The 23688-nt window shown below is 46.7% G+C and overlaps 2 protein-coding genes across 4 annotated transcripts; one reads left to right on the forward strand and one right to left on the reverse strand.

Annotated features, from left to right (window-relative positions):
* Positions 1–1227: 1227 nt before the first annotated feature.
* Positions 1228–18400, forward strand: DDX55 (DEAD-box helicase 55). Of its 3 annotated transcripts, none has more exons than XM_074321739.1 (14): positions 1228–1366; positions 1455–1541; positions 2474–2565; positions 2643–2705; positions 4767–4916; positions 5465–5654; positions 8269–8351; positions 10200–10331; positions 11155–11247; positions 11901–12015; positions 12487–12655; positions 13295–13587; positions 13828–14015; positions 18382–18400. In XM_074321739.1, the coding sequence occupies exons 5-13, from the start codon at positions 4807–4809 to the stop codon at positions 13999–14001; spliced, it is 1359 nt and encodes a 452-aa protein (XP_074177840.1). In that variant the 5' UTR covers positions 1228–1366; positions 1455–1541; positions 2474–2565; positions 2643–2705; positions 4767–4806; the 3' UTR covers positions 14002–14015; positions 18382–18400. The 3 variants fall into 3 exon arrangements, with proteins under 3 accessions (XP_074177840.1, XP_074177839.1, XP_074177838.1); XM_074321738.1 differs by lacking the exon at positions 18382–18400 and adding an exon at positions 17583–17716; XM_074321737.1 differs by lacking the exon at positions 18382–18400 and having other exon boundaries at positions 13828–14797.
* EIF2B1 (eukaryotic translation initiation factor 2B subunit alpha) lies at positions 14885–23659 on the reverse strand. The gene is made up of 9 exons (XM_019748779.2): positions 23500–23659; positions 22619–22720; positions 21400–21536; positions 21173–21289; positions 19406–19518; positions 18773–18841; positions 17785–17860; positions 16468–16593; positions 14885–15812 (listed from the first exon to the last, which is right to left on the reverse strand). Exons 1-9 carry the CDS (start codon positions 23510–23512, stop codon positions 15648–15650), a joined length of 918 nt encoding a protein of 305 aa, XP_019604338.1. The 5' UTR covers positions 23513–23659; the 3' UTR covers positions 14885–15647.
* Between the last annotated feature and the right edge of the window lie 29 nt (positions 23660–23688).

Consider the following 23688-nt stretch of genomic DNA (forward strand, 5'->3'; position numbering starts at 1 on the left):
TAGCCCGTGGGATAAAGTAGAAAAAAATCCCCCGTTGTCACGGGATTTGCCTGTTACTGGGGCAGATGAAGCGAATATGTAGATTATACGGCATGTCACTTGCTATGGGTAAGCGGTTTTAGTGATTAGGGAAGGAAGGCATCGAGATGATGTTTTAAAAAGCCCTGATGGGTGTAAGGGAGCAAGCCATGCACGTAGCAGGAGAAGATGTGCTCACGGAGCCCAGCACATAACGTGATCAGTTAAACCTCGCTGAATGCGCGTGAACAAACGAATGGCCCAAGTCAATGGTGAACATAGGAATGAGAAGATAGTGTTCTTAGGACTGACGATAACTTCCTCGGAAGTAAACCAACATTTATTATGTACCAAGCATTGAAGCCCCCTTATTAACCCTGTTTTGCATCACTATTAACCTGGGGCGCCGGGGAGGAGGCTCCTCTGTGCGCAGCTGGCAGATGGGGACGGGCAGGCTCCGAGCGGGCCAGGCACCCGCTGAATGGGACACGGCCGGTCGGTGTTAGCGCTAGGGCTCGCATCCTGGAGTTTTCACCCGTCCAGCTGGGACTTTTCCGCGTCTTCGCGCTGCCCAGATTCGGGGGATGCCAAGCTGGTTAGTGACAGGCAGGCAGGGGCGGCTGGCGGCGGCGCACCTGTGCCAGGACCATCACACCCCTCCCACCTCCGACTTTGGGTGCTAGTGCCTGGGTCATAGCCTGGCCCTGCTCCTTCTAGCTGTCAGACCGCGGCAAATTACTTAACCTCTCTGTGCTTCATTTCCCTTCTCTGTGAAGTGACAAAAATAACGTTGCCTGCTTCATGGGTTGTTGTGGGGATTCCATAAGGCAGTGATAACGGGAGCTAGCTCAATAAATGTTACCTCGAAGCCAGGCGCCGAGTCTGCTTCAGGTTTAGCCTCTGGTTGCTGAAAGGGATGGGCTTCTCGTAATACCTAGAGGCCCTGCACAGGGTTTAAAATGAGAGGGTTTATTGGAATCATTGTTCTCTGGTGCTAGATCTGGAAGGGACCTTAAAACTCAGTGTCTTCAAACTCTTCCTGGTCCAGAGAGGAAAAGTAGGCAAGGCAAGACTAGAATTCAGGGCTCGGAATCCCGCTCAGCTCGTTCCTCCTACACTCGTCTGTGCAGACACCGTTGCCATTGCATCTTTGAGCCTGCGCCTCTTGCTGCCCGGTTGTGACTGTTCAGAGTCTGCTTTGGGTTGCGTCCCAATGCCACCCAAGACGTTCCTAGGGCTTTGACCCATCTGTGGAGTTGTGCCATTCTCTAACCAGTGCTTTGCCATCTCTGTTCAGTCTGCAACCATCCCTCTGTTCCTGAAAAACAAAGATGTTGCTGCAGAAGCGGTGAGTACTGTGTGTCTATGCAGCCTGTCCTGTTTCCCTCCAGAATGAGCTGTGACGAAAAGCCACCCCAAACCTTCTCCCCTTTCAGGTCACGGGTAGTGGGAAGACTCTCGCTTTTGTCATCCCCATCCTGGAAATTCTTCTGAGGAGGGAAGAGAAGTTAAAAAAGAATCAGGTAAGGATGGCTAAGTGATTTGTTTTCACTTCGTCATTGGAGAGTTTGCTGTTGAGTAAGAAGCTAGAGTAGACCTAAAGCTTGAAAAAAGAAAAACACAGTCTACCCTTATAATTCGCAGATCTGTATTTGTGCGTTTGTCTACTTGGTAAAATGTATTTGTAGCTCCCAGATCAGTACTCACCGTGCTTTCATGCTTATCCGTGGCCTTGTGCAGAGCAGCGAAAAATTTGAGTGGCCTGCTGTGCACGTTCCCCGCGCAGTTTTCACAAGGCGATGGATGCTCTGCCTTTATTTCAGCTCTCACGGTAGCAGGTGTCCTTTTCACGATCTGCTTACTGGCATGATTTTTGGGGTTCTGTTGGTGATCTCGCTGGTTAAAATGGCCCCAAGCAAAGTGCTGGAGCGCCGTCCGTGTCCCTGAGTGCAGGGAGGCTGTGACGCGCCTCCAAGAAAACACGGTGTCAGATAAGCTTTGTTTAGGTGTGAGTTGCAGCGCTGGTGGCTGTGAGGTCAGTGTTAATGAACCAGCAATACACGTATATTAATAAGATCTTGCAACAGAAACACACATAAAACAAGCTCATATACTGATTGGTCGATAAGCCTGTGACCAGAAGCTCAGTGGAAGCTCACCCTGTATTTGTCCTGGGGGCGGCGGTTGGGTATTCACTGATTCACGTTCATGGCACTTTATAGAACAGAAAGAACTGCTGTGAATAATGAGAACTAACTGGGATTCAAAGTCATTGCCGTGTGCTGTGAGCGGATGCTGCTGAACCAGCCCAGGGAGTGCTGTTTCTCTGGGAGCTTCCTCCGTGAGGTGTAGGGTACAGAGTGTGTGTGTGTGTGTGTGTGTGTGTGTGTATGCGTGCGCACTGGGGCACTGCCCCATGCACTGCTCATTGTGTCCCTTCCCCCAACGTGGGCAGGTTGGAGCCATAATCATCACACCCACTCGAGAGCTGGCTATTCAAATAGATGAGGTCCTGTCGCATTTCACGAAGCCCTTCCCACAGTTCAGGTAAATTGGATGCAGTGTCCCTGGTAGCCTTGGCGGTGATTTTGCCTGTCCTGCTCAAAGACCTGCTTATGTTTTAGCCAGATTCTCTGGATTGGAGGCAGGAATCCTGGAGAAGATGTTGCGAGGTTTAAGGAACAAGGGTAAGTTTGTTTCCGCTCATTCCTTTGCTTGCTCTTGGCACTGAACCCAAGATAAATTGTTGCGTGGTCTGGGCCTACCCGGAAACTCCCCTTTTAGCAACCACCTCCTCCCCAAAAAGGTTTCTTTTCCGGGCCCAGCGCCCAGTTTGCTCGCTGGCTCCTTCCTTTTGACCCTGATGGACACTCCCCACCAAGAGCCTTACCCCTGCAGGAGAAGTGAGGTCGGGGTGTGGTCCCCGGCTCTCCCCAGGCGACTGTACGGGGCTGAGGGCCCTGGCTCTTCTCTGAGCTCTAAGTGCTGTCATCCTTCCTGGGGTGCCCTCTGACCTCGCCCTGAGCCCCACACCTATAGACATGCACTTGTCAGCTTGGCGTCTCCCCAGCGACTCACAGCTGTTACAAATATGCCTAAAACGGGGGCTTGGAATTTTCCTCCCAAACTTCCCTCCATCTGGAGTTCCCCATTCATCTGTCTACCCATGTGGTACTCCTGAAGTCTGGGAGTCAGCCTTGACCCCTCACCGTCCCCGCCAGTCCCCCTCACAGTTCCCCTTCACCACGTCCTTTGCATTTTCTCCTAAGCATACCTCTAACCCATCAACTTTTCTCCATCGCCATCTCTCCCACTCATTTCTCTCCTGGACCCTGCAGTGGCTTTCTCTCTCATCTGTATTTCTACTCTTGCCCTCTTATAACCCACTCTCCACATAGCAACGCAAAGTGGCCTTCTCAGAATGCCAGTCTGATCATGTCACTCCTTGAAAACTCTCTAGTGGCTCCCGCTGGCCCTGTTAGTACAGAGCTTACGAGGCCACTTCTCCACTGCCAGCCCCTTGCCACCCTACCCTGCTGCAGTGACCTGGCCTTTTCTGGGTTCTGCCTGGGCCGGGCGCTTCTGTATCTCCAGGAGGCTTGGGGAAGTCCGGATGGTGTCTGTCTGGCAACATTTTTTTTCCAATTCTCTGCTGTTCTTGTATATTTTTTTTAATTGAATGTAGTGGGGTGGCAATGGTTAGTAAAATGTCTTGCAACATTTTATCTAGCATGGTGCTGAGTTCACAACAGGTGTTTAACAAACATTCGGAATGTATGTGTGAGAACGTGGTGTCCTCACCCCTTTGGATTTTATTCAGTCCCACCATGAATAAGTTTTGTGAAGAGCAGCAATAGGTTTTACGCCCAATTTGTTAGTGAATCTTTATAAAGAGAACTCTCTTTTATTGAGTGTTCCCTGTGTTCCAGCTATAACACGAGATACTTTCCAGCAGGGGTCACACAGTCACATTCGTCGAGGGTCAGAGGAAAGTGTAAATGTGTGCAGGGGGCTGGGTGGGGCTGATGAGGAGATGCCCGAATACTCATCTCCAGCTGATAGCTGTCATGTGGGACTCTGGCTTGGTCTTGCCAGATTTTGAATTTTTAAAAAGAATATGGACTTCTAGGATTTTGTGTGTTATCTCCAGATTTTTTTAACTGTTGGCATGTAATTTGCATTTTACAAAAACTTCCTGCAGATTGGCCACTCCGTGGGGGCACGTTTGGCCTTCAGTCTGCCAGTTGGTGCTCTACACCTCAAATTATCTCTCCTTCTGTGAGCATTCTCATTTTATAGATGAGTTACCTGGGGCCTGCAGTAGTGGAGTGACTTGCTCTAGGTCAGGGGTCTGTACACGTCTGTAAAGGACCAGATGTACACATTTTAGCTTTGTGGACCATACAGTCTCTGTCACAACGGTCAGCCCTGCTGTCATAGTGTGAAAGTCGCCAGAGGCCACGCGTGAATAAAGGGGTGTGGATGTCCACCTGTAAAATGTCACAGAAACAGGCAGAGGCCATTTTGGCCGATGGCCCGGAGTTTGCTGGCCCCTACCCTGGGTCTCAGCCTCAAGCCCATGCATTTCCCACCCTGCTGCACTGTCCCCCCACTCTCCTGTCCCCTTTCTGTTCACTGCGATCTAGGTGACCTTTGGTGGGGTGGGGAGAGGACACAAAACTTGGTTTTGGAATCACCAATATCCCCGAGATCAGAGAGTGCAGTGAACGTTGACTTTGTTTTCCAAGTGGGAATATCGTCGTGGCGACTCCAGGCCGCTTGGAGGACATGTTCCGGAGGAAGGCGGAGGGCTTGGACCTGGTCAGCTGTGTGAGGGCCCTGGACGTCCTGGTGTTGGACGAAGCAGACAGACTTCTGGACATGGGGTTTGAGGCAAGGTACTGATGTTGGGCTTCACTGGCTTTGGGTGACACTGGACGTGGGAAGGGGAGCAAAATTACCTCAGAACTGTCCTTAGCAGTCACATCTGCACATCACATCATTAGGGTGCCTGGTCCTTCAAATTCTACCCACAGTTTAAATTCCAGTTCTTAGATGCAGTTTCCTTCATGGTTTCTTGTAAGGTGTTTTTTTATAAACAGCTGTTTTGAGATATAATTCAGGTAGCGTACAATTCACCCATTTAAAGTGTACAGTTCAGTGGTTTTTAGTCTCAAAAAATTTTTGTCTTAATTTTACTCTCTTAATTGCCTCATGTTATGAAAGTATAATTATATGCTTATATTGGAGAAACCTTGGAAAACAGTGATAAAGAAGAAATAAAAATCACCTATAATCTCACCTCTCAGTAACACTGCCTGTAAATACTGTGATGGTTTCTCATTCAGTCCTTTTAAAGACCTGTTTAGTATCACAATGCACTATTTGTTGGCTATTCTGGTATATGAGGGGTTAAGTTGACACCCTTTTTCTTTCTTTTTTTTAGCATAAACACCATCCTGGAGCTTCTGCCAAAGCAGAGGAGAACGGGCCTTTTCTCCGCCACGCAGACACAGGAAGTGGAGAACCTGGTGAGAGCAGGCCTCCGGAACCCTGTTCGGATCTCGGTGAAGGAGAAGGGGGTGGCGGCCAGCAGCACCCAGAAAACCCCGTCCCGCCTGGAGAACTACTACATGGTGAGCCCTGGTTGACGTTCTCACAAGTCCTGCTGTTTAGTGCGATGATGGCTGGGCCTCAGACAGCTTGGTGGTGACCAGTTAACAATACTGTATTGTGTACTGGAAGTTACCAGGAGGGGAGATCGGAAGTGTTCTCATCAAAGAAGAAAAAGCTAACTATATGGTGTGTTGTATGTGTTAGTTACACTGATTATGGTTGTCATTTCACATCGTATACATATATCAAATTATCACATTACACACCTTAAGTATATACGACTTCTATCTGCCAATTGTATCTCAGTAAAGCTGCGAGAAATAAAACAAGTATTCTAAGATAAAAGCAACGTAATGAAAAACTTACTTTTTTATTTGAATTGCTCTCAGTAAGCTTAGTTCTTTCCTTTTAAATGATCAGTTGTAATGATTGTTTTAGTAATTTATTAGATTCTTGTGTTTCTTCTTACTCGAAAAATGATTCCCTAATTTTTTCTTAACCTTCCCTGTCTATGTTTTATCAACATGATACAGTGTTCTCACTAATACACATTAAGCTCTTAAAGCAGATAAGCACCAGTGAACAGTGATGAGTGTTGTAGGGATTAGCTTGCAGTTTTCTAGGAAAGTGAATCTATAATAGGATACCCTGTGGTATATTTTAAAATGCATTTGGGGACTGAGCAGGACAAGTGATATGGGTGGTCATACTTGTTGAATGAGTGAATAAGTTAACGTGGGCGTAAGTGTATGTTAAGCAGTCTCCAAGGACAGTGTGTAGGGATCTCCTGCCCCCAAGCCATTGAATGTTCCTAGTACGCATGCGTGGGGCACGCTGGGTGTGGGCACAGGAACCACTGGGTTCCCAGGCCTGTCAGAATGAGCCTGAGTTAGAGAAGGACACAGCCAGACACACAGGTGACACACACAATCATATGATGGACTTGCTCTGAAGGAGACTATTGGGTGACAGTGGTCTGCTGCTTTGTAACCTAAATGTTCGGTAGTTTTGATCTGCACCTGGGAATAGCTGAATCTGCAGCAGTAAACCCTACTGTGATTCTACTCAAGGCAGGGGGAGGGTTTGTGCAAATGTGCTTGTTTGGTAACGAGGCTGCCCCTCTTCCTGTTCTCTCCCATCGCTGGGATGGGCCAGGAGGCAGCTGGCGGAACCCACAGGCCACTGCCACTGCTTGAAAGGCCTGTCTGCGTCAGCCAGGGGACAGGCTTTCAGGCTTTCCTTGGGGCTGGAGGGCTTCCTCAGCCCGTGAACACAGCTGCACGCTTGCGAGGAAGTGGGCTGGTATCCAAAGCAGTGTCCCTGTTGCTGGGAACTAAGGGCAGCGAGAATTTGCAAATCGGAAACTGCCTTTTGCGCAGCTGCCTGGAGGATGTGGTGGAGATCAGACAGGGTGTTAAACTTGGCCTTCACATACTGTGTTGCCCCAAAAATAAGTCCCTAAAAATTAATTATATTAATTTTTGCTCCATCAGGGGATGTCTTATTTTTTCATGTACAACAATCTACATTTACTCAAATACAGTCATGTCATCTTCTTCTGGAACATCGTTATAATGTACTAAATGCATCCGTCTGGCTGACGATCTTAACTGGGGCTTATTTTGGGGGTAGGTCTTATTTTCGGGGAAACAGGTCTCTGCCTGAGGCTGGGCTGGCAAAGTCAGGAGGCCGGCTTTTCCCAGGCGAGGGAGGGGTTCGGTATATAGTTCAGTGGTTAAGAGCCAGGCGCTATCTTACCTTTGTCCCTTAATAACTGAACTAGACGAATTTACCAGTTCATCACCTGTCAAATGGGGGCTCAACAATTAAGTCATACCCACTTGATGGGGTTGTTGTGAGGATTCATTTATTAATACAGATGAAGGAGTTTGGCCAGTTCTGAGTACATGGAAGCACCAGTAACTAACTGTTAGCTTTGGACACCACTGTGACGGCTGTTGCGTTTTGCTATTGTGCGTTCATTTAAGTGATTGCATTTAGAGATGCTTGGAAGAAATTCCAAGCTGAGAATTTGGTTTTGGTAAAAATGGGGGAATGCATTCCATTAGATTTTAATGTCCCTAGTGTAGGGTCCTGAATGGAGCACTCGATTGCATTATTAAGGGAGACTGGTGTCTCTCGGTGGAGGTCTTTCTAATAATGGGGTACATTCCTTTCTGGAAACTTGTGTTCACTTTAGAACAGTGATTCTGAACTTGGTTATACATCAGAGTCTCCTGGGCTCTCTCATGTATTATGGATTTCTGGTCCACTCCTGGGCCTGCTGAACCACCATCTATCTGTACGGTATGCTCTGCCCGAGAACCTGCATTTTCACAGCCTTCCCTGGAGTGGTGTTAGGCCGGCATGGGGACTGCCTGTGTGTTGGCATTTGGGAACTACTGGATTAGGTGACTCGGTCGCTCAGTTCTGTGTTTTGTGACTTATGTGTGACAGCAGCACATCCTGACATTTGTTCTGGGCTACGGGGGCCCATGAACATTCTGACCAAAGTGTCCTGCTCATGCAGGAAATTAGATTCCTTAAAACTTAAGGCTGACCGTGAAAGTAGCGGTGGGGATTATTATTGTCTATAAATTTGTTTTTAGTAAAGGTTTCCTTTTTACTTTGTAGGTATGTAAGACTGATGAGAAATTTAATCAGCTGGTACATTTCCTTCGAAATCGTAAGCAGGAAAAGCACCTGGTCTTCTTCAGGTAATGCTTCTGGACTCTGGTAGGAGATATGGGGGTTCAGCCTCACCCAGAATGCACAGGTGTATGCAAGCCTCAGATTTGGAGTTCCATTTAGGATGATCTCTCAGTCAGGAATGCTTTTGGCTGCAAAGAACTGAAAGCCCAACTTCTGTGGCTCAAACAGGAGGGGTTTATCTTTCTCCTGTCAAAAGGCTGGAAGTAGGCGGTCCTGACATTGTTTTACGGCTCAGCAACGTCAGGGTCAGTGTTTTGCAGTTGTCCTGGCCTCTCCTTCCTGTGTGTTAGCCCGTAGTTTCCAGATGATCACTGTCCCGCCCGCGGTCCTGTCTGCATGGAAAGCAGATAAAGGAGGAAAGGCAGAGGGCGTGGGAAGGGCAGTGTTAACTATACCCATCCGTTTTCATCAGGAGAGAGGAAAGCTTTCTCAGAAAGCCCTTCTCCCTGGCTGACTTGGCTTTCATTTTATGGGCCACTCGCAGCCCCCCACTTAAGAAAGGTGGAGAAAGTGAGTGTGTAGCTGTCCCAGCTTCTGTAGTGAGAGCAGAGGTTGGGAATGGCAGCCAGCCCATTTGTCCTGCGGGGTTTGTCCTGTTGTCGGAATGCAAGATAGGAATGGATGTGTGTGTTCTTTGGGCTTTTCCCCCGTCCTTCAAATACACCTGTGCTGGTATCTTTTTGGCAATACCAAAAGAATTTTTGTTATGTTCCATCTTTCATTCCACCAATAAAATGTTTAGCTATATTGACCCACAGTTAAAAAATGTAAACTGGTACACACACACACACACACACACACACACACACACACATGAAACTGATAACAAAGATTTCACAGAACAGTGCACTGAACGAAGTAGGAGGCATTGTTTTCTATTCTGGTCCAGACTCACTAAATTGATTTCAGGCCCACTGGATTACTTTCAGGATGTGTGGGTTGTGACCCTCAGTGTGTCAAACTGCTTTATTCTGTTCTCACGTGACTTGTGGTGGGAACAGTGAAGTCACTTGGCACGACTACTTAAGTAGACAAGGGTCAGCGCCGATTGGAATCCTGCAGCCGGCAGTGGGAAGAACACTGCAGAAGGAATCGAAGCTTGGCTCCGCCTCTGCCACTCACACAGCCTCTCTGTAGGCTTGTTCCCTCATGAGCAAAAGGATGTGAGGTCACGTTAGAATCCCTGCAAATCAAAGGGGTTGGGGCAAAGGTTATTGGAAGGGTGCTGCATAGGGAACTCACAGACTCAGAGAGAAAGTTGGGTGCCCAGCCCTTGGGAAGACAGGATCCGGGAGCCCCAGAGATCTCCGTGGCCACCCCTTTAGGGCATATTCTCATTGGGATGACCCTGCTCCCTTCCATTTGTCCTTGGGTGTTTCAGAGCTGAGACCAAATGTCTAGGAGAGGATCTGATTGGTCAAACTGGGGTTACCTGATGAGCCCTGGGGGATCACATTAATGGGGGAAGAAGCAGTTCCCCAAAGGGGAAGCAGGAATGTTTTGAAGTCTTATAGAACTATTTATATTTAAAAAGACACTACACTGTTTTTGTTCTGAAGGACTGCTTCAGTTTCATTCCTTTCTCTGCGGCCAGGAGAGCCCCCTTGCTAGAACATCTTTAGACAGTGGGAATACATCTTTGGGGTTTTAGCTTACGCTTAAGGGATTTGGTCCAAAGTTTGGCCTTTCATTGGCAGAGGGTTGGAGATTTCGAGCTTGGCTGCGGACGACATTCGTAGCCACCCCGCATTCCTCCAGAGGATGGGGCCATCACGCAGCGGGTGTTCACGGCCTCCCTCCCAGCAGCTGTAGGAGGACCCATGGCAGCGACTGAGCCCTCTGTCCCTCCGCAGCACCTGCTCCTGCGTGGAATACTTCGGGAAGGCCCTGGAGGCGCTGGTGAAGGGCGTGAAGGTCATGTGCATTCACGGCAAGATGAAGTACAAGCGCAACCAGATCTTCATGGACTTCCGCAAGCTGCAGAGGTGGGTGGCTCGGCGGGGGCAGCGGGTCACGGCCGCAGTGCACTGGTGCACGTCCCCCTGCCTCTAAACCTCTGTGCCGTGTTTTCCCGGCCAGGAGCCCTCTTCCCCCTCCACCCCCGTTGTCACACCTGTTTAGATGCCTGAGCCGTCCCTCTGTCCCGACCCCGTTAACTTTGCTGTATCTGCCGACTTTCCTGCTAGAGTTTAAGCTCCGCGAGAACAGGAACCTGTGTGATATGTTCACTCCTGGATTCCCGTGTCCGGCCCAGGGCCTGGCCAGTGGGGGGTTGGTAACTATCTGTTAAATGGGTGAATAGAGTGTTAGGTGCAAACCATCAAATCCAGCTTGAAGTCATCGAGCCCTTGCCTGCACAGTCGGGATTATGTGTCTCAGTGACCGTGACTTGACTGTGACATAAATGATGCTTCTCTGTTTTTCGCGATTACCGAGCATCCCAGCTACGATAAAAGCCGCCGGGCAAAGTGGTACAACCGACTTATACCTCAGTCAGGGAGTGACAATTTCGATTGTTTTTTTAAGCGGCTATAAAGGATTTGACCCACTACAGCTTCTTTCTTCAAGTGGAAATATGCTAATTTAAAGGATCCTTTCATCGTCTCCTCCCCACCTCTTGTTTTGATTGGGAATTTCTAAAGCCCTAGAGATTTTTAGGAGGAAGAAAAAATGAACATTATTACTAAATATTTGCTTCTGTGAGAGGTTCTGGAACTTCTGTATTACTGTTGTCACTGAGATTAGTAAAGACTGATGGTGATGAAAACGGTGACCTCCTCACTCAGAATGTGTTCTCTCGTTTTCTAGCGGGATTTTAGTGTGCACTGATGTGATGGCCCGAGGAATAGATATTCCCGAAGTAAACTGGGTTTTGCAGTACGACCCTCCCAGCAATGCAAGGTAACAGCATGATAGAATGTTACCCTCTGTCTAGGAGTCTAGCTTGGGGAAGTAAACAAAATGACGACTGTCAAACATTATTTTAAATGGCAAAAGTGGGCAAATGGGTGAGTCAGTGGTATGTCAGTAGTGATACCATATTACACAGATTAAAGGTATTTTCAAATACTTTTTAAAGTTCTTGCAGAAATGTACATGGTAGAATGTTTAAAGGAAAATAGTACCTAACACTGTATATGAAAATTTCAGTTATTCTCCCACAGTAAGCACATATCCCTAATAAGTGCTTCCAAACATTAGAAAAAGCCTGTAAATACAGTCTGAGCAATAGTGGTTACTTCTCGATGGAGGGCTTACAGGTCCTTTAGTTGTTTTTGTTTGTACTTTTCATTATTTCCCAGATTTTCTGTTAGGACCATGTCCTGCCTGTACCATCAGAGAAGAATGAGTTTAAAAGCTTTATAGTTCACGTTAAATGTCTTACAGAATCCTGCCTGGTTTTCAATGTATATTTAATCGCCAACTGTTCTATTTCAACACTAGTAAGTGGCAGAGTTGGGAATGAGCTGTGGAGTCTGGTGGCCCCAGGCCTGTGCTCCACTCAGCCATCGTCACACGCTGACCGTGTCCCTGTCGTGTTCATTCTCTCCCAGTGCCTTCGTGCACCGCTGTGGCCGCACAGCCCGAATCGGCCATGGCGGCAGCGCGCTCGTGTTCCTCCTTCCCATGGAAGAGTCATACATCACCTTCCTGGCAATTAACCAGAAAGTAAGCTGTCATCTCTTTTCACATAGACACCCAGTGACGGGGTAGTGGGAAAGGTTCTTTTCCAGCACGTGGTCTGGAACTTAGATTAGGAGTTGCCAAGTCCCAGGGCCAGGCTGGTGAAGTCAGTGCGGGAACCTGGCTGGCGTTAGGGTTGTGGGGAGACACCAGCCTCATCTAGGGTGGCAGCCGCTGCTTGGCCCCCGCTGAGTGTCACTATTTGGGAACGTGGCCAAGTGTTGCCATACTTTCTAACCAGAAATCAGATTGTTACGTAAAATCTGATTTTAAAATTTTCTTTAAAAATTTTAAAATATTTTTTGGACCATGTGAAATACTTGGGTTGGATTTGGGCTTCATGGCCTCCGATTTGAGATTAAAATGAATTGTTTGGCCTTTGGTTTTATTGGCACTGGCTGATGTCTTGGGAATGAGGTGGTTCCAGCCAGAGAATTGACAATGGTCTCTGTACAGTGCCCCCTGCAGGAGATGAAACTCCAGAAACACACAGTAGACCTCCTTCCAAAGCTCAAGTCCATGGCCCTGGCTGACAGAGCTGTGTTCGAAAAGGGCATGAAAGCTTTTGTGTCGTTCGTCCAGGCTTACGCGAAGCATGAATGCAGCCTCATCTTCAGATTAAAGGGTAAGATGGACTTCTTTTTTTTCCCCTTTCTTGGTTCAAGCCGTTGTTTCTCAGTCTAGTTGTGTGGGACACAGCTCCCTGGCCTATGCTGGTATTACAAGCCTTGTGCTCCCCACGGCTGAGGCAGTTGGTCGGCCAGTTGCTGGCTTCTGGCTGCTCATGGCAGCCCAGCTCCCCCTGGAGCCATTGTTCACAATCTTAGCTGTAGAGGGTGCAGCTCACTGGCCCATGTGGGAATCAAACCAGCGACCTTGGCTTTAGGAACACGGCACTCCAACCACCTAAGCCACCGGACTGGCCCTGGATGTTTTCATATAATTGTGTCTCCACCTTAAACATCTGATGGTTTTACAAGAATTACAAGTGTGAAATTGGTTTGTCTTATAAAAATCGTAAGCATATGTCAGGGTTAATGTTTTTTCAACATTTAACAGGAAGTCTTCCTAGGATTTGAGTAGACAGAGAATAAACTGGCTGCTGCATAGTCCTTTTTAGTAAAAATGTAATTATTTTCATTCTAATTACAATGAATCCATTAAGTTACTTCGTTAGAAAAGGTGATGTTGCAAGGACCTCCCCTGGGCTGGCTGTCATGGTCCCATCCTGGCTGTGCTAACACTAGTGTTTTGGTTTAACTAGACCTTGACTTTGCTGGTCTCGCTCGAGGCTTTGCCCTGCTGAAAATGCCCAAGATGCCAGAACTGAGAGGAAAGCAGTTTCCAGATTTTGTGCCTGTGGACATTAACACAGACACCATTCCATTTAAAGATAAAATTAGAGAAAAGCAGAGGCAGAAACTACTGCAGCAACAAAGGGAAGAGAAAACCGAGAATGAAGGGAGAAAAAAATTCATAAAAACGAAAGCTTGGTCAAAGCAGAAGGCCAAAAAGGAAAAGAAGAAGAAAATGAGCGATAAAAGGAAGAGGAAAGAGGTAACCTCTGCAGTTTCATTACTTACATACTCAACCTAGAATTCAGAACAAATTTTACTGAAAGTTATCTTTTGATCGGAATTGAGGGGGGCTCTGAAATGTCACGCTGGTGACTCGGGTGGGAATGCACTGCCTGTGGGAGCAGACCTGAGAGCAGGTCACTCCTGAGTAAAAGCTGCTGGTTTCACGTAGCACACTTGCTGAGGAATTCAGTGGTTTTCTGGTCTCTTCTGCACTTAGGGTTCTGATATCGAAGACGAGGACATGGAAGAACTTCTTAATGACACAAGGCTCTTGAAAAAGTTAAAAAAAGGCAAAATCACTGAAGAAGAATTTGAGAAGGGGTTGCTGACAAGTGGCAAAAGGTCAGTGAAGACAAATCTTGGGCCCTCAGAGCTGGGAGACGACTGCTGATCCCAGTGCCCCAGGTGAGACGCGCGGGCAGGCCTCACGTGCAGACCCCACATGGGGCCACTCACATTTGCTTTCACCAAACGTAAGACTTTGCAACATGCAAGCAGCGTCCCATCTCTGAAAGCTGTTGCTTCAGACTGGGGAGACATAAGGGGGGGTTCACACTCATGAATAGTTTACTAAATACGTACCAGCCTTGAAGACGTCCAGTGGAAGAAAATGTAAAATCATTTGGGTGTAAATAGTAGATGTTAATATTTATTTCAACAGGTCACCTATAATAGAGAGCTCATTTATCTGGGGCTATTTTATACTTATTTTTATTTTTTTAATTTTTATTGGGGAATATTGGGGAACAATGTATTTTTCCAGGACCCATTAGCTCCATGTCAGGTTGTTGTTTTCAGTCTAGTTGGGGAGGATGCAGCGTACTGGCCCATGTGGGAATCGAACCAGCGACCTTGGTGTTTTGAGCTCTGCGCTGTAACCACTGAGCCACCAGCCACCCCATACTTAGTTTTTAACATACAGATACTGAAGTATACTTGATTGTGGGCTGTTGGAAGTTCCTTAGGTTTTCAGGCACTTGGCCTCCCCAGGAGTCCTTACCCCTGGACTTAGGTATCTCTCTGATGTGCTGCACAGAACTGGACAGGTAATGTGGCTGGGTTTTCCTATTCTAAGAATAGTCCCCAGTCCTGTTTTGTTGGGGGAGTATCTGAAGAAACAGTAAGCCATGTTCTGGGAAAGAAAATTGTTCTGCCTTCTCTGTTGAATAAACTGTATTTCCTTCTAATCAGCTGTATCTTAAATGTGTGAGTGTGTCATCACCAACGGGGCCAGTACGGGGGGGCCCAGGGTCAGCTCAGTACTGAGGCAACACTATATCAAAACCTTAATTTATTTGAAAAGATGCTGAATTTGTTCCCAAGTCCAATTTTTAAAAGTTGTTCAGGTCCCAAACATGTTAAGATTGACATCTTTCACAAACACAGAATTGAAGTTTACAGATGTTCTGGAAGGCGTCTTCCTAAGTGGTGAGCCGTGCAGGATACTCCTGCTAAATGCTGTTTCTGCCTTCCTTCGCTTCTCTGGGGAGTTTACACCCTGTTTGGCTCGATCCTGCCCAGGGGATGGCAGCCCCTGGCTCGTGTGCACTGCAAGCCTGATGCCAACTGAGCAAGTGTTTCCCGCCTTTCTTCTAAGGCACCATATGTACCACGTGTCCCGTGCAGCCGTGAGTCAGGTACTGAAGGGACTCCCGAACACCTGCCTTTTCAGGCCTGCAGCTCTTTGATGCTTTTGGCAGATCAGTTTGGAGTGTGGGGAAGGTGAAGGGAGGGAAACTTGGGCACGTCTTCTTTTATCAGTTAAGTGGCCAATAATGGAACGCCCATTTCTGGAAATACGAAATGAATGAAAGTATCTGGAAACTAAGAACAATTTAGGTTGAGTTTTTGGGGAACCATGAACATATTTAAATGGGACTGAAATGAATAAAAAATTCTTCAAGACTTATGATTTTACGTCCTTAGTCCATAAGTCTTCATTAAAAAAACAACCGGTTTGGCCTGGCTCAGTGAGCGGTGAGGGCACTCACCCTGCCCCAACTGCATCAGCTGCGCGTGCGGGGACGGGCCCAGTGGTTACAGATACAGCTTGATGAGCTCGTCGCTGACTGCTGAGGGTGTCAGCACCCCCAGGTCTGTAAACAGCAGTGTTATTAAGGAGGGGGCGGTGTAGTCGACCCACGGGTGCTCCTCTCTGAGGTCCTGTCCAGTCTGTGCCGACTTTAGAGTGTCTGCCTTGTACTGAGGAGAGAGGAAGCGCACATTAGTCTGCCCCACATCCGGGGCTCTGCACTCGGGGGACCTTGGCTGAGCGGTCAGTGTGCGGCCACCCGGACGTGCTCTCTGGAAACGGGGAGAAGCCCGCTGAGCAGCACACTGCCGAGGAGGGCAGAGCACGTCTGTACCACGTGTCCCGTCACTTGTGTGCTGGATTAACTCCTCCAGCCTCTCCGTATAGCAGTATTTATAGGGAGCTTCCCATGGATTATCTCAGAATCGTCCTAACTGATAATACTGTTACCCCATCGTACCGAGAACTGAAGTTCAGAACTTCAAGTGAAAGTTCTTGCCCAAGGTCACATGGTCAGAAGTGGCAGAGATGGGAGTTAAGCCCAGACAGTGGACGCCAAAGTTTGGACTGTTAACCGCCAGCCCTCCTGCCACCTCAGCCGGTATCTAGTGCTTAAGTGAGTGAGAGACTGAAATTCTGGGGACAAGTTAGACTGAGTCTTGGGGACAAATTAGACTCTGAGTCTAACAACCACCAACTTATCTTTGTATCCCGTATGTTGGAGAAAGTAGCAATGGGAAGTAACTTACTGGAACATTCTTAGCACAGCATTTTTTCAGAGGTTTTTTCCAGACTCAAATACCCCTTCAAATATGTCAAACTTGCCTTAAACTTATCTGGGACATCTTGCTGGTTTAGTGGGAAGAGCCGCACAAACTTGAAGCTTTCTGCAACCACGTAGAAAGGCTTGTTCTGTGCCTTGGCACACACGGCCATCTGATTGGTTCCAATCTGGGAAGTCAGAGAAAGTGGAGAATGAGATCTTACAGCACATCTGAAGTGGAAGCAACAGACAGTATGTGGGTGAACGTAATATATGTAATTCTGGCTTTGGAATTAAAGAGGATCTTTTAAAAAAACAGGATAGATGTTTTTCCAAAGCTATACAAATGGCCAATAAACACATGAAAAAATTCTCAAGATCCTTAGTCATTAGGGAAATGGAAGTCAAAACTGCAATGAGATATTGCTTTATACCTACTAGGATGGCTGCAATTTTAAAAAGACCAAGTAAGTGAGGGCAAGAACGTAGATAAACTGGAATCCTTGCATGTTGCTGGTGGGAATGTAAAATGGTGTAGCTGGTGGGTTAAACATTCTGGTGGTTCCTCAGAAAGCTAAACACAGAATTACCATCTGACCCAGCAATTCCACTCGTAGGGATATGCTCAAAAGAACTGAAACCAGGAACTCAAATAGATAACTGTACACCCATGTTCACAGCAGCATTCACAACAGCCAAAAAGTAGAAACAACTCAAGCGACCATCAGAGGATGAACAGATAAACAAATGGGGGCCATCCATACAGTGGTACATGATTCAGCCATAAAAAGGAATGACGTTCTGATACATGCTGCAGCCTGCATGAGCCCTGAACACGTCATGCTAAGTGAAAGAAGCCAAACTCAAGAGGAAAGATACGATTCCACTTATACCAAGAATTGGCAAAAATCATGGAGGTGGAAAGTACACTAGATTAGGGGCTGGGGGAAGTGGGGAGTAGTGAGTGTTACTTAATGGTGACAGTTTCTGTTTGGGGTGATGGGAAGTTTTGAAAACAGACCGTGGTGATGGTTGCACGACGATGTGAATGTAAATCCCATTGCACTGTACACTTAAAGATGATTATGTTCAGTTAAAAAGAAAACCAACCCCAACACCCAATTCCGTTAAAACATGTTTTGAGAAAATATAAATTACATTCTCTTCATTTACATAGATCAATCTTCAAAGCAGAAGGAAATCTGACCGATATTGGGCTGAGCACTGCAGTGGTGTGTAGGACCTGGAAACAGTTTGATGCAGTGACGAAGCCCTGAGGCCACACGGGGTTAGGTGGCTGAATAACATCACACACAACACTGTTCCTGTGTGCGGGGTCCACAGTACATCACCAAGCCTTAAACAAGGAACTATCCTACCTTGTTAATAATTCCTCCGTTTTCAACAACTCCTTCGGCACCAACTATGACAAGATCCACTTTCTCCATGATATAGCTGAGGAAATTAAAAAAAAATCGTTTTATGGTCTTTTCTTGGCTCTTGTTAGTAGCATCACCACCTGCAAAGATTAATATTCCATTTTCACCACGTTAAGTTCCTCCCGTAACTAACTTTATTTAAAAGAGCACTTAACATGAGACAAGCCTGCACTGTTACCAGTTCTGCTGCCGGAGGCGTTAACACCCGTTTTGATCACGACCCCATAGTAAGATGTACACGCCTCATGGCCACCCAGTACGTGCTCACATGTGTGCCAGGAATTTCATGGCCTGGTATTTATCCTTACTACGTGAGGTGCATTCTTTTCTGTTCTGCTTCAATACAGACAAAACTGAAATTTAAAAACCTATTATGATCTGAAGTTGGAAAGAAGTGTCACACAATTTAAGAATCTTTCCAGTAGGGTGCAGGCCAAAATACCTTTTAAAATGAGCAATTAGAATTCTTCAAAATGCTTACTCTTAAACACATCCCCAATTTCCTTACTCATCTGCCCTACGTGTTTTCTTTCCAAGGGATTATTATTCCTGTTTTCTCTCGTGAGGTACAGACATGTCACGTCGGTTTAAGTTGCATGGGTGAGTCGACGAATCCCAGAGTACCACCGAGGACACCCATGTCTTCAGATGAAGAGGGAACACTAACCACATGTGCTGACCTTTGCACTGTAATACTACATACAACACGCCCATTCTTCCAGCACCCTCCAGCCCTGTCTTCTGTGGACACCGTCAAGACCTGGTAACGAGCTTGCTGGTTTAACGCAGTTATCAATTAAGAGGCAGGACGCTAACCAGTGCAGGTTTATGAATGGGACTCAAACCTTTAATCTGGACACCCCACTCTAAGCCAACCCTGGGAGTGGCTGAGCACAAGTAATTGTGGCCGGGGAAGCCAGGCGCTTACCCAACAGCAGCATCCAGGACCACGGTGACCGGGACGTTGAGGTGGCAGAGGGCTTTGGCCATTTTCTTACTGAAAACGACATTTTGAGAACATCAGAGAAAATCCAAGAAAGTCCCATAGTGGTGTATGACGAGTCCCTTAACTGACAATGACAAAACATGTTAGCTTGAAACTCAGGTGATGTCAATGGATGAAGGGGCAGGTCCCACGACTGGAGTGAGGAAACAAGAATTTGGGTTCTTTAGAAGGAAGTATGTGTTTCAGGGAAACTATAGTCTCGGGGACTCTGGGTAAAAGATGCAAATTCAGAAAAAAGAAAATTTTCACGTCATTATTTGCTGGCTAGATAGATGTGAATTGTGTTCTTTGATAAAATGTTTCAGTTGACACAATGTCCTGCTATTCCTCTGATTTCACTATTAAATAAAACCCCTCGATCCTGTCCTGGGACCTACTGTAAGTTCAGTGGTTTTTCACCCGGGCAGGCCCAGGCCCAGGCCCAGGCCCAGGCAAGGCCGATGGACGGGCACTTCGGAGCCATGGCCTGGCTCCTCGTACAATGGATCGTAACCCTCAGTTTGTTCCTTAAAATAAATGACTGCTGGGCCCCTAAGCAAATGGAAAGATACTTGCCCTGATAAGTCAGGCTGTGACTCTGTAATGTACACACTGAAACGCTTCTTGGCCACCACAGCTGCCTCCAAGACTCTCAGGACCACTCGGGAGTTGGCATGAGTTAGTATTTTCTGTGGACCAAGAAAGCTCTGTCAGTGGGAAAGCTTCCGACCGTCAACCATACCCTCAGCCACTCTAATGCACAGTCCTGGGACCCCAAGGCTTTCATTATGCTTTCTCACTAATCAACTACAATCAGAAGAAAAGGTCTTGATGGCACAACGAGTTCTAAGCCCACATATAAGTTGAAGAAGGTTTCTGCCAGAGGAATAGATCATGGGTCTCCTTTTTCCCACAGCAGGTAGAGAAATGGAATCCCCCTATAGTGGGCAAAAGCCTTTATATCTGAAGGCTCTGTTAGGTTCCTTTGGGTAATTTTTTCTATTTCTAAGACATGGTTTGCACACTTTGGCTTACAGGCACCAGGCAGGGAGCATAAATAAATGCAGTGGGCTGGGTGGACCTGGTCCCACTGTTGTCAGATCATCTGATTTTTTTAGAGGAGCCCCAAAATCCAGTATTTAAATGTTAGTTAACTAATTTTTTTTTAAATTTATAAATCCTGGGGTAAACACTGCCCATTGTGGGCCAGATACAATTTGCAGGCACTTACACGTGACCTCTATCCTAAGGAATAGAGGATGGCACAATGCCAAATGGACATAGCTCCTTCCTGGGCCTCACCCGAGAGCTTGTCAGAAATGCAGGTTCTCAGGCCCCAGCCCAGACCTACTGAATCAGAATGTGCAGTTAAGATCTCTAGGTGGTTCCTCTGCATGTTGAAATTTGAGCTGCTCTGCTCTAGAATTAGTGTAAATCAGCACTGAGACAGGTGTACCCACATTAAACTACATGGGCGCAAATGAAACCCACAGAATGCCAGCAGCGTGGCCGAAAGGAGAAGGCCTCTGAGATAGCAGTCATAATCTTGCTTCCACTTGGCTAAAATGGCTTTGTTTGCAACTGGCTTTTGTACAAGTTCTCCTCACACCTATTATGTCATTTATTTAATAACATACTTCAAAGGTTGGGAAGAGGGTAATAAAACAGGACATGATTTCAGAGTCAAAACACAAGTGAAGGATTTTATGGTCAGTGGAGGCTTAGATGGCACAAAGAAGGGATGCTGGTGGGAGAGACATCATAAAAGTTTTATTACCCTTGCGCTGGGAGACTGACTAAACTTGCAGTTCCTGTCTTTCCTCACTTATAAACAGTAGGCAGCTTTGCATCTCTGTAATAATATCTGAAATTAAGTCAAAATCTTAATCCAGTGCTAACCTTCAGCAGGAAGACAGACAGTATTAACCAGTGACAAATGCTATTCTGTGTTGATTTAATTCAGATTAATTGAGTACATATCCAATAATAAAGATACTTCTTTAATAAGACACCTTATTAAATCCAGAATCATGCATGCTGTCCCAGTGTTGTTCTCTGCCTGTTTAAAATGACAACCACCTATAACAATAATATCAATATTAGTGCTCACTGTGTGCCAGGCACAGTGCAGAGTCCTTACACATAGCATCTTATTAATTCCTACAACAACCCTATGAGGTAGGTGCTGTTATCACCCTTATTTAGCAGATAAGTAAACTGCAGGATAAAGAAGTTAAGGAACTTGTCCAAGGTTACACAGCAAGTAAGTGGCAGAGGTAGGATTTTACCCCAGGAGTCTTCCACTCCAGAATCCTCGCTTCGTTACCACCCATATCTACTCACCGCCCCATCTTTGATGAAAGTATGGCACAGATCTGCAATTTTATTTCTCGACAGTGATATTCTCCTGAGAAAAAGCTCTCCTCGCTCAATCATGATCTTTTTACATTTGGAGTAATCCTAGGAAGAAAAGAGCAAAATGAGGGGCAGCGGAAGATCCAGGCAAAGCAGAGAATATTTACAGCCAAAGAGAGAAGCAGAAAAGGAATGCGAGGGGGGTAGCAGCTTACAGAGTATTCCAGGGACGTTAGGCTGATGAAGCGCAGGAAGAGCTCCCCACCCGAGGACACGGCCACTGAGGAGTCCACGCCACACAGGGTTTCTATGGCACTGGTGAGATTCGCCCTCAGGCCCTGGATTGTCTCTCCTGGATTGATCACACAAAGAATGTGATGTTCACTTTCATATCACAGCCCCTTGGTGGGTCTGTGATTCATTCATTCACTCAACCAATATTTACTGGGTGCATACTGTATGCCGGGCACTATTCTAGATGTCAGAGATATATCAGTGAAGACAGATGGCGTCCTTGCTCTGATCGAATGCCCTTTCTAGTGGAAGAGGCTGACGATAAACTAGCACACAAAGAAACAGCAAGTTAATGACAGATTGTAATGAAGACAGAAAAAAGCAGAATGACGAGAAAGGTGAAGCTATGCTGGAGGTAACAGGGATGGCCTCTTGGAGTGGGGGCCACTTAAACTGAGACTCGAGTAAGAAAGGATCCAGCCACATAAAGATCCAGTGGGAAAGGTTCCAGGAGCAGACTAGAACAGTGCAAAGGCTCTGAGATGGGATCAAACTTAGCACAAGAAACAAAGAGAGGCCAGCATGGCTGAAATGCAGTTCAGTGAGGGACATCCTGGAAGGAAATTAAGTAGCAGTGGCAGATGAGGTCTGTGAGGCGGCTGAGGTGTTTGGATGTTATTTTAAGTACAATGGGAAGACATTGGAGGTTGTCCTAGAGACACATATATCTAGTCCAGCCCTTTGGATTAAAGAAGGCCTTATTATTTTGCTCATATAAGATGTTATGCTAACCCAGATGCTTACATTTAGAATGCCTGAATTAGTAGGTGATCGCAGTGAATGACTTTAATACCAGAATTTATTCTGGAATGTTCTCTGTAGCATCTGTATAGAATCTGGCACAAGACATGAGCTCAATAAACAGTTGTAAAGCTGAACTATTGCTATAATTTAAGCTTCGTGGTCAATTTGATATAAAATGGTGACTCTTGATTCAAAGTATATTTCACTTACGAAAGGGAATCCATTTAATGGTAACGAGGACTCGCTCCAGGTTAAAAGGAAGACTAAAAAGAAGAAGCTGAGTTTGGGGCGACATTCCCTTGTGTAGACACACATATATCTCTCACTTTCTACACTTGTAACAGTTGTTAGAAGACTTTCCTGAGGCCCAGCGTGTTTGAAGATGACCCTCTTTACCTTTATCTCTTTTCAAGAACTCCAGCAAAGTCCGAATGGCAGCCACTGCTGACGCCGTGTCAGGATCTTCTTTCATCTGAGACTTAAAGTATTCGATTAACTCTGAGAAGAGAGAAAAAAGTGACTCATCAGATTCGTTTATCAGGATCTAAGGCCGGAGAGCTTGTCAATAACTGTTGACCTTAAGAAGCAACATAATTTAAAAACTACTTTTCATGTGTTGGGCGTCCAGGGGAACGATAAATGTTGATGGGACTAGAGATGACAGCTACTGAATGATAGTAAAAGGTCCTTCTCCCTCTTATCTTTGACCCCAAGTTCTGAGAGAATTCCAGAGTCAACCATCTTATCAATTTCTCCTGTACCCCTGCGGACAGTCTATGCTAAGTCAAGCCTGTTCACATATAGACCTATTTACGTATGTAGAGGTCAACCCCCTTTTATCTTTTTAACACGAAAGTGTGCCCTTGTATTTCACTTAGTAAAACACTTCGATCACCACACTAGATGACCACAGCAAACACGGCTTATTCTCTCGATTCTAGTACCAGATCCAACAGAGCAGGGAGTCTTGTTCCTATCCCACATACGGGGAAATCAAGACTGCGAAGACCTGACACTTGGTCCGAAGTCTCACTTTTTTGGACGAGGGCAGTGGAAAGAAGCGTGGGGAGAGGGGGTGTCTGCAGATGCTCTCAGAGACCATCCCCTGGATACCGGAGCAGCGAGAAAGATTAGTTGTGACAAGAGGAACCACATCCAGCAGAGCAACCTAAGTTTGGAAAGTGACCTCTCCCGGAGCCCAGCCTGGGTGTGCGAGGTGGAGGGACCCCTGAGCGGCTCCGCTTTGGTCCTAGCAGGCCCATCCCCTCCCGATTTACCCTTGTCGTCCATGGTGCCCTCCGGACCGCAGAGCCCGAGGGGCCCGGAGCCGCTCGCGATACCTGCACGAGTCGGGCGACCGCGCGGGCTCCAAGCCACAGAGACTGACAGCGCGCGGCGCGGCTCTGCACTCCACTTCCGGCGCCTTGGGGGCGGGGCCTGGGTCAAACCGCTTCTGATGTCATTCT

The sequence above is a fragment of the Rhinolophus sinicus genome, linkage group LG16, assembly GCF_036562045.2.
Source record: "Rhinolophus sinicus isolate RSC01 linkage group LG16, ASM3656204v1, whole genome shotgun sequence".
NCBI classification, from domain to species: Eukaryota; Metazoa; Chordata; class Mammalia; order Chiroptera; family Rhinolophidae; genus Rhinolophus; species Rhinolophus sinicus.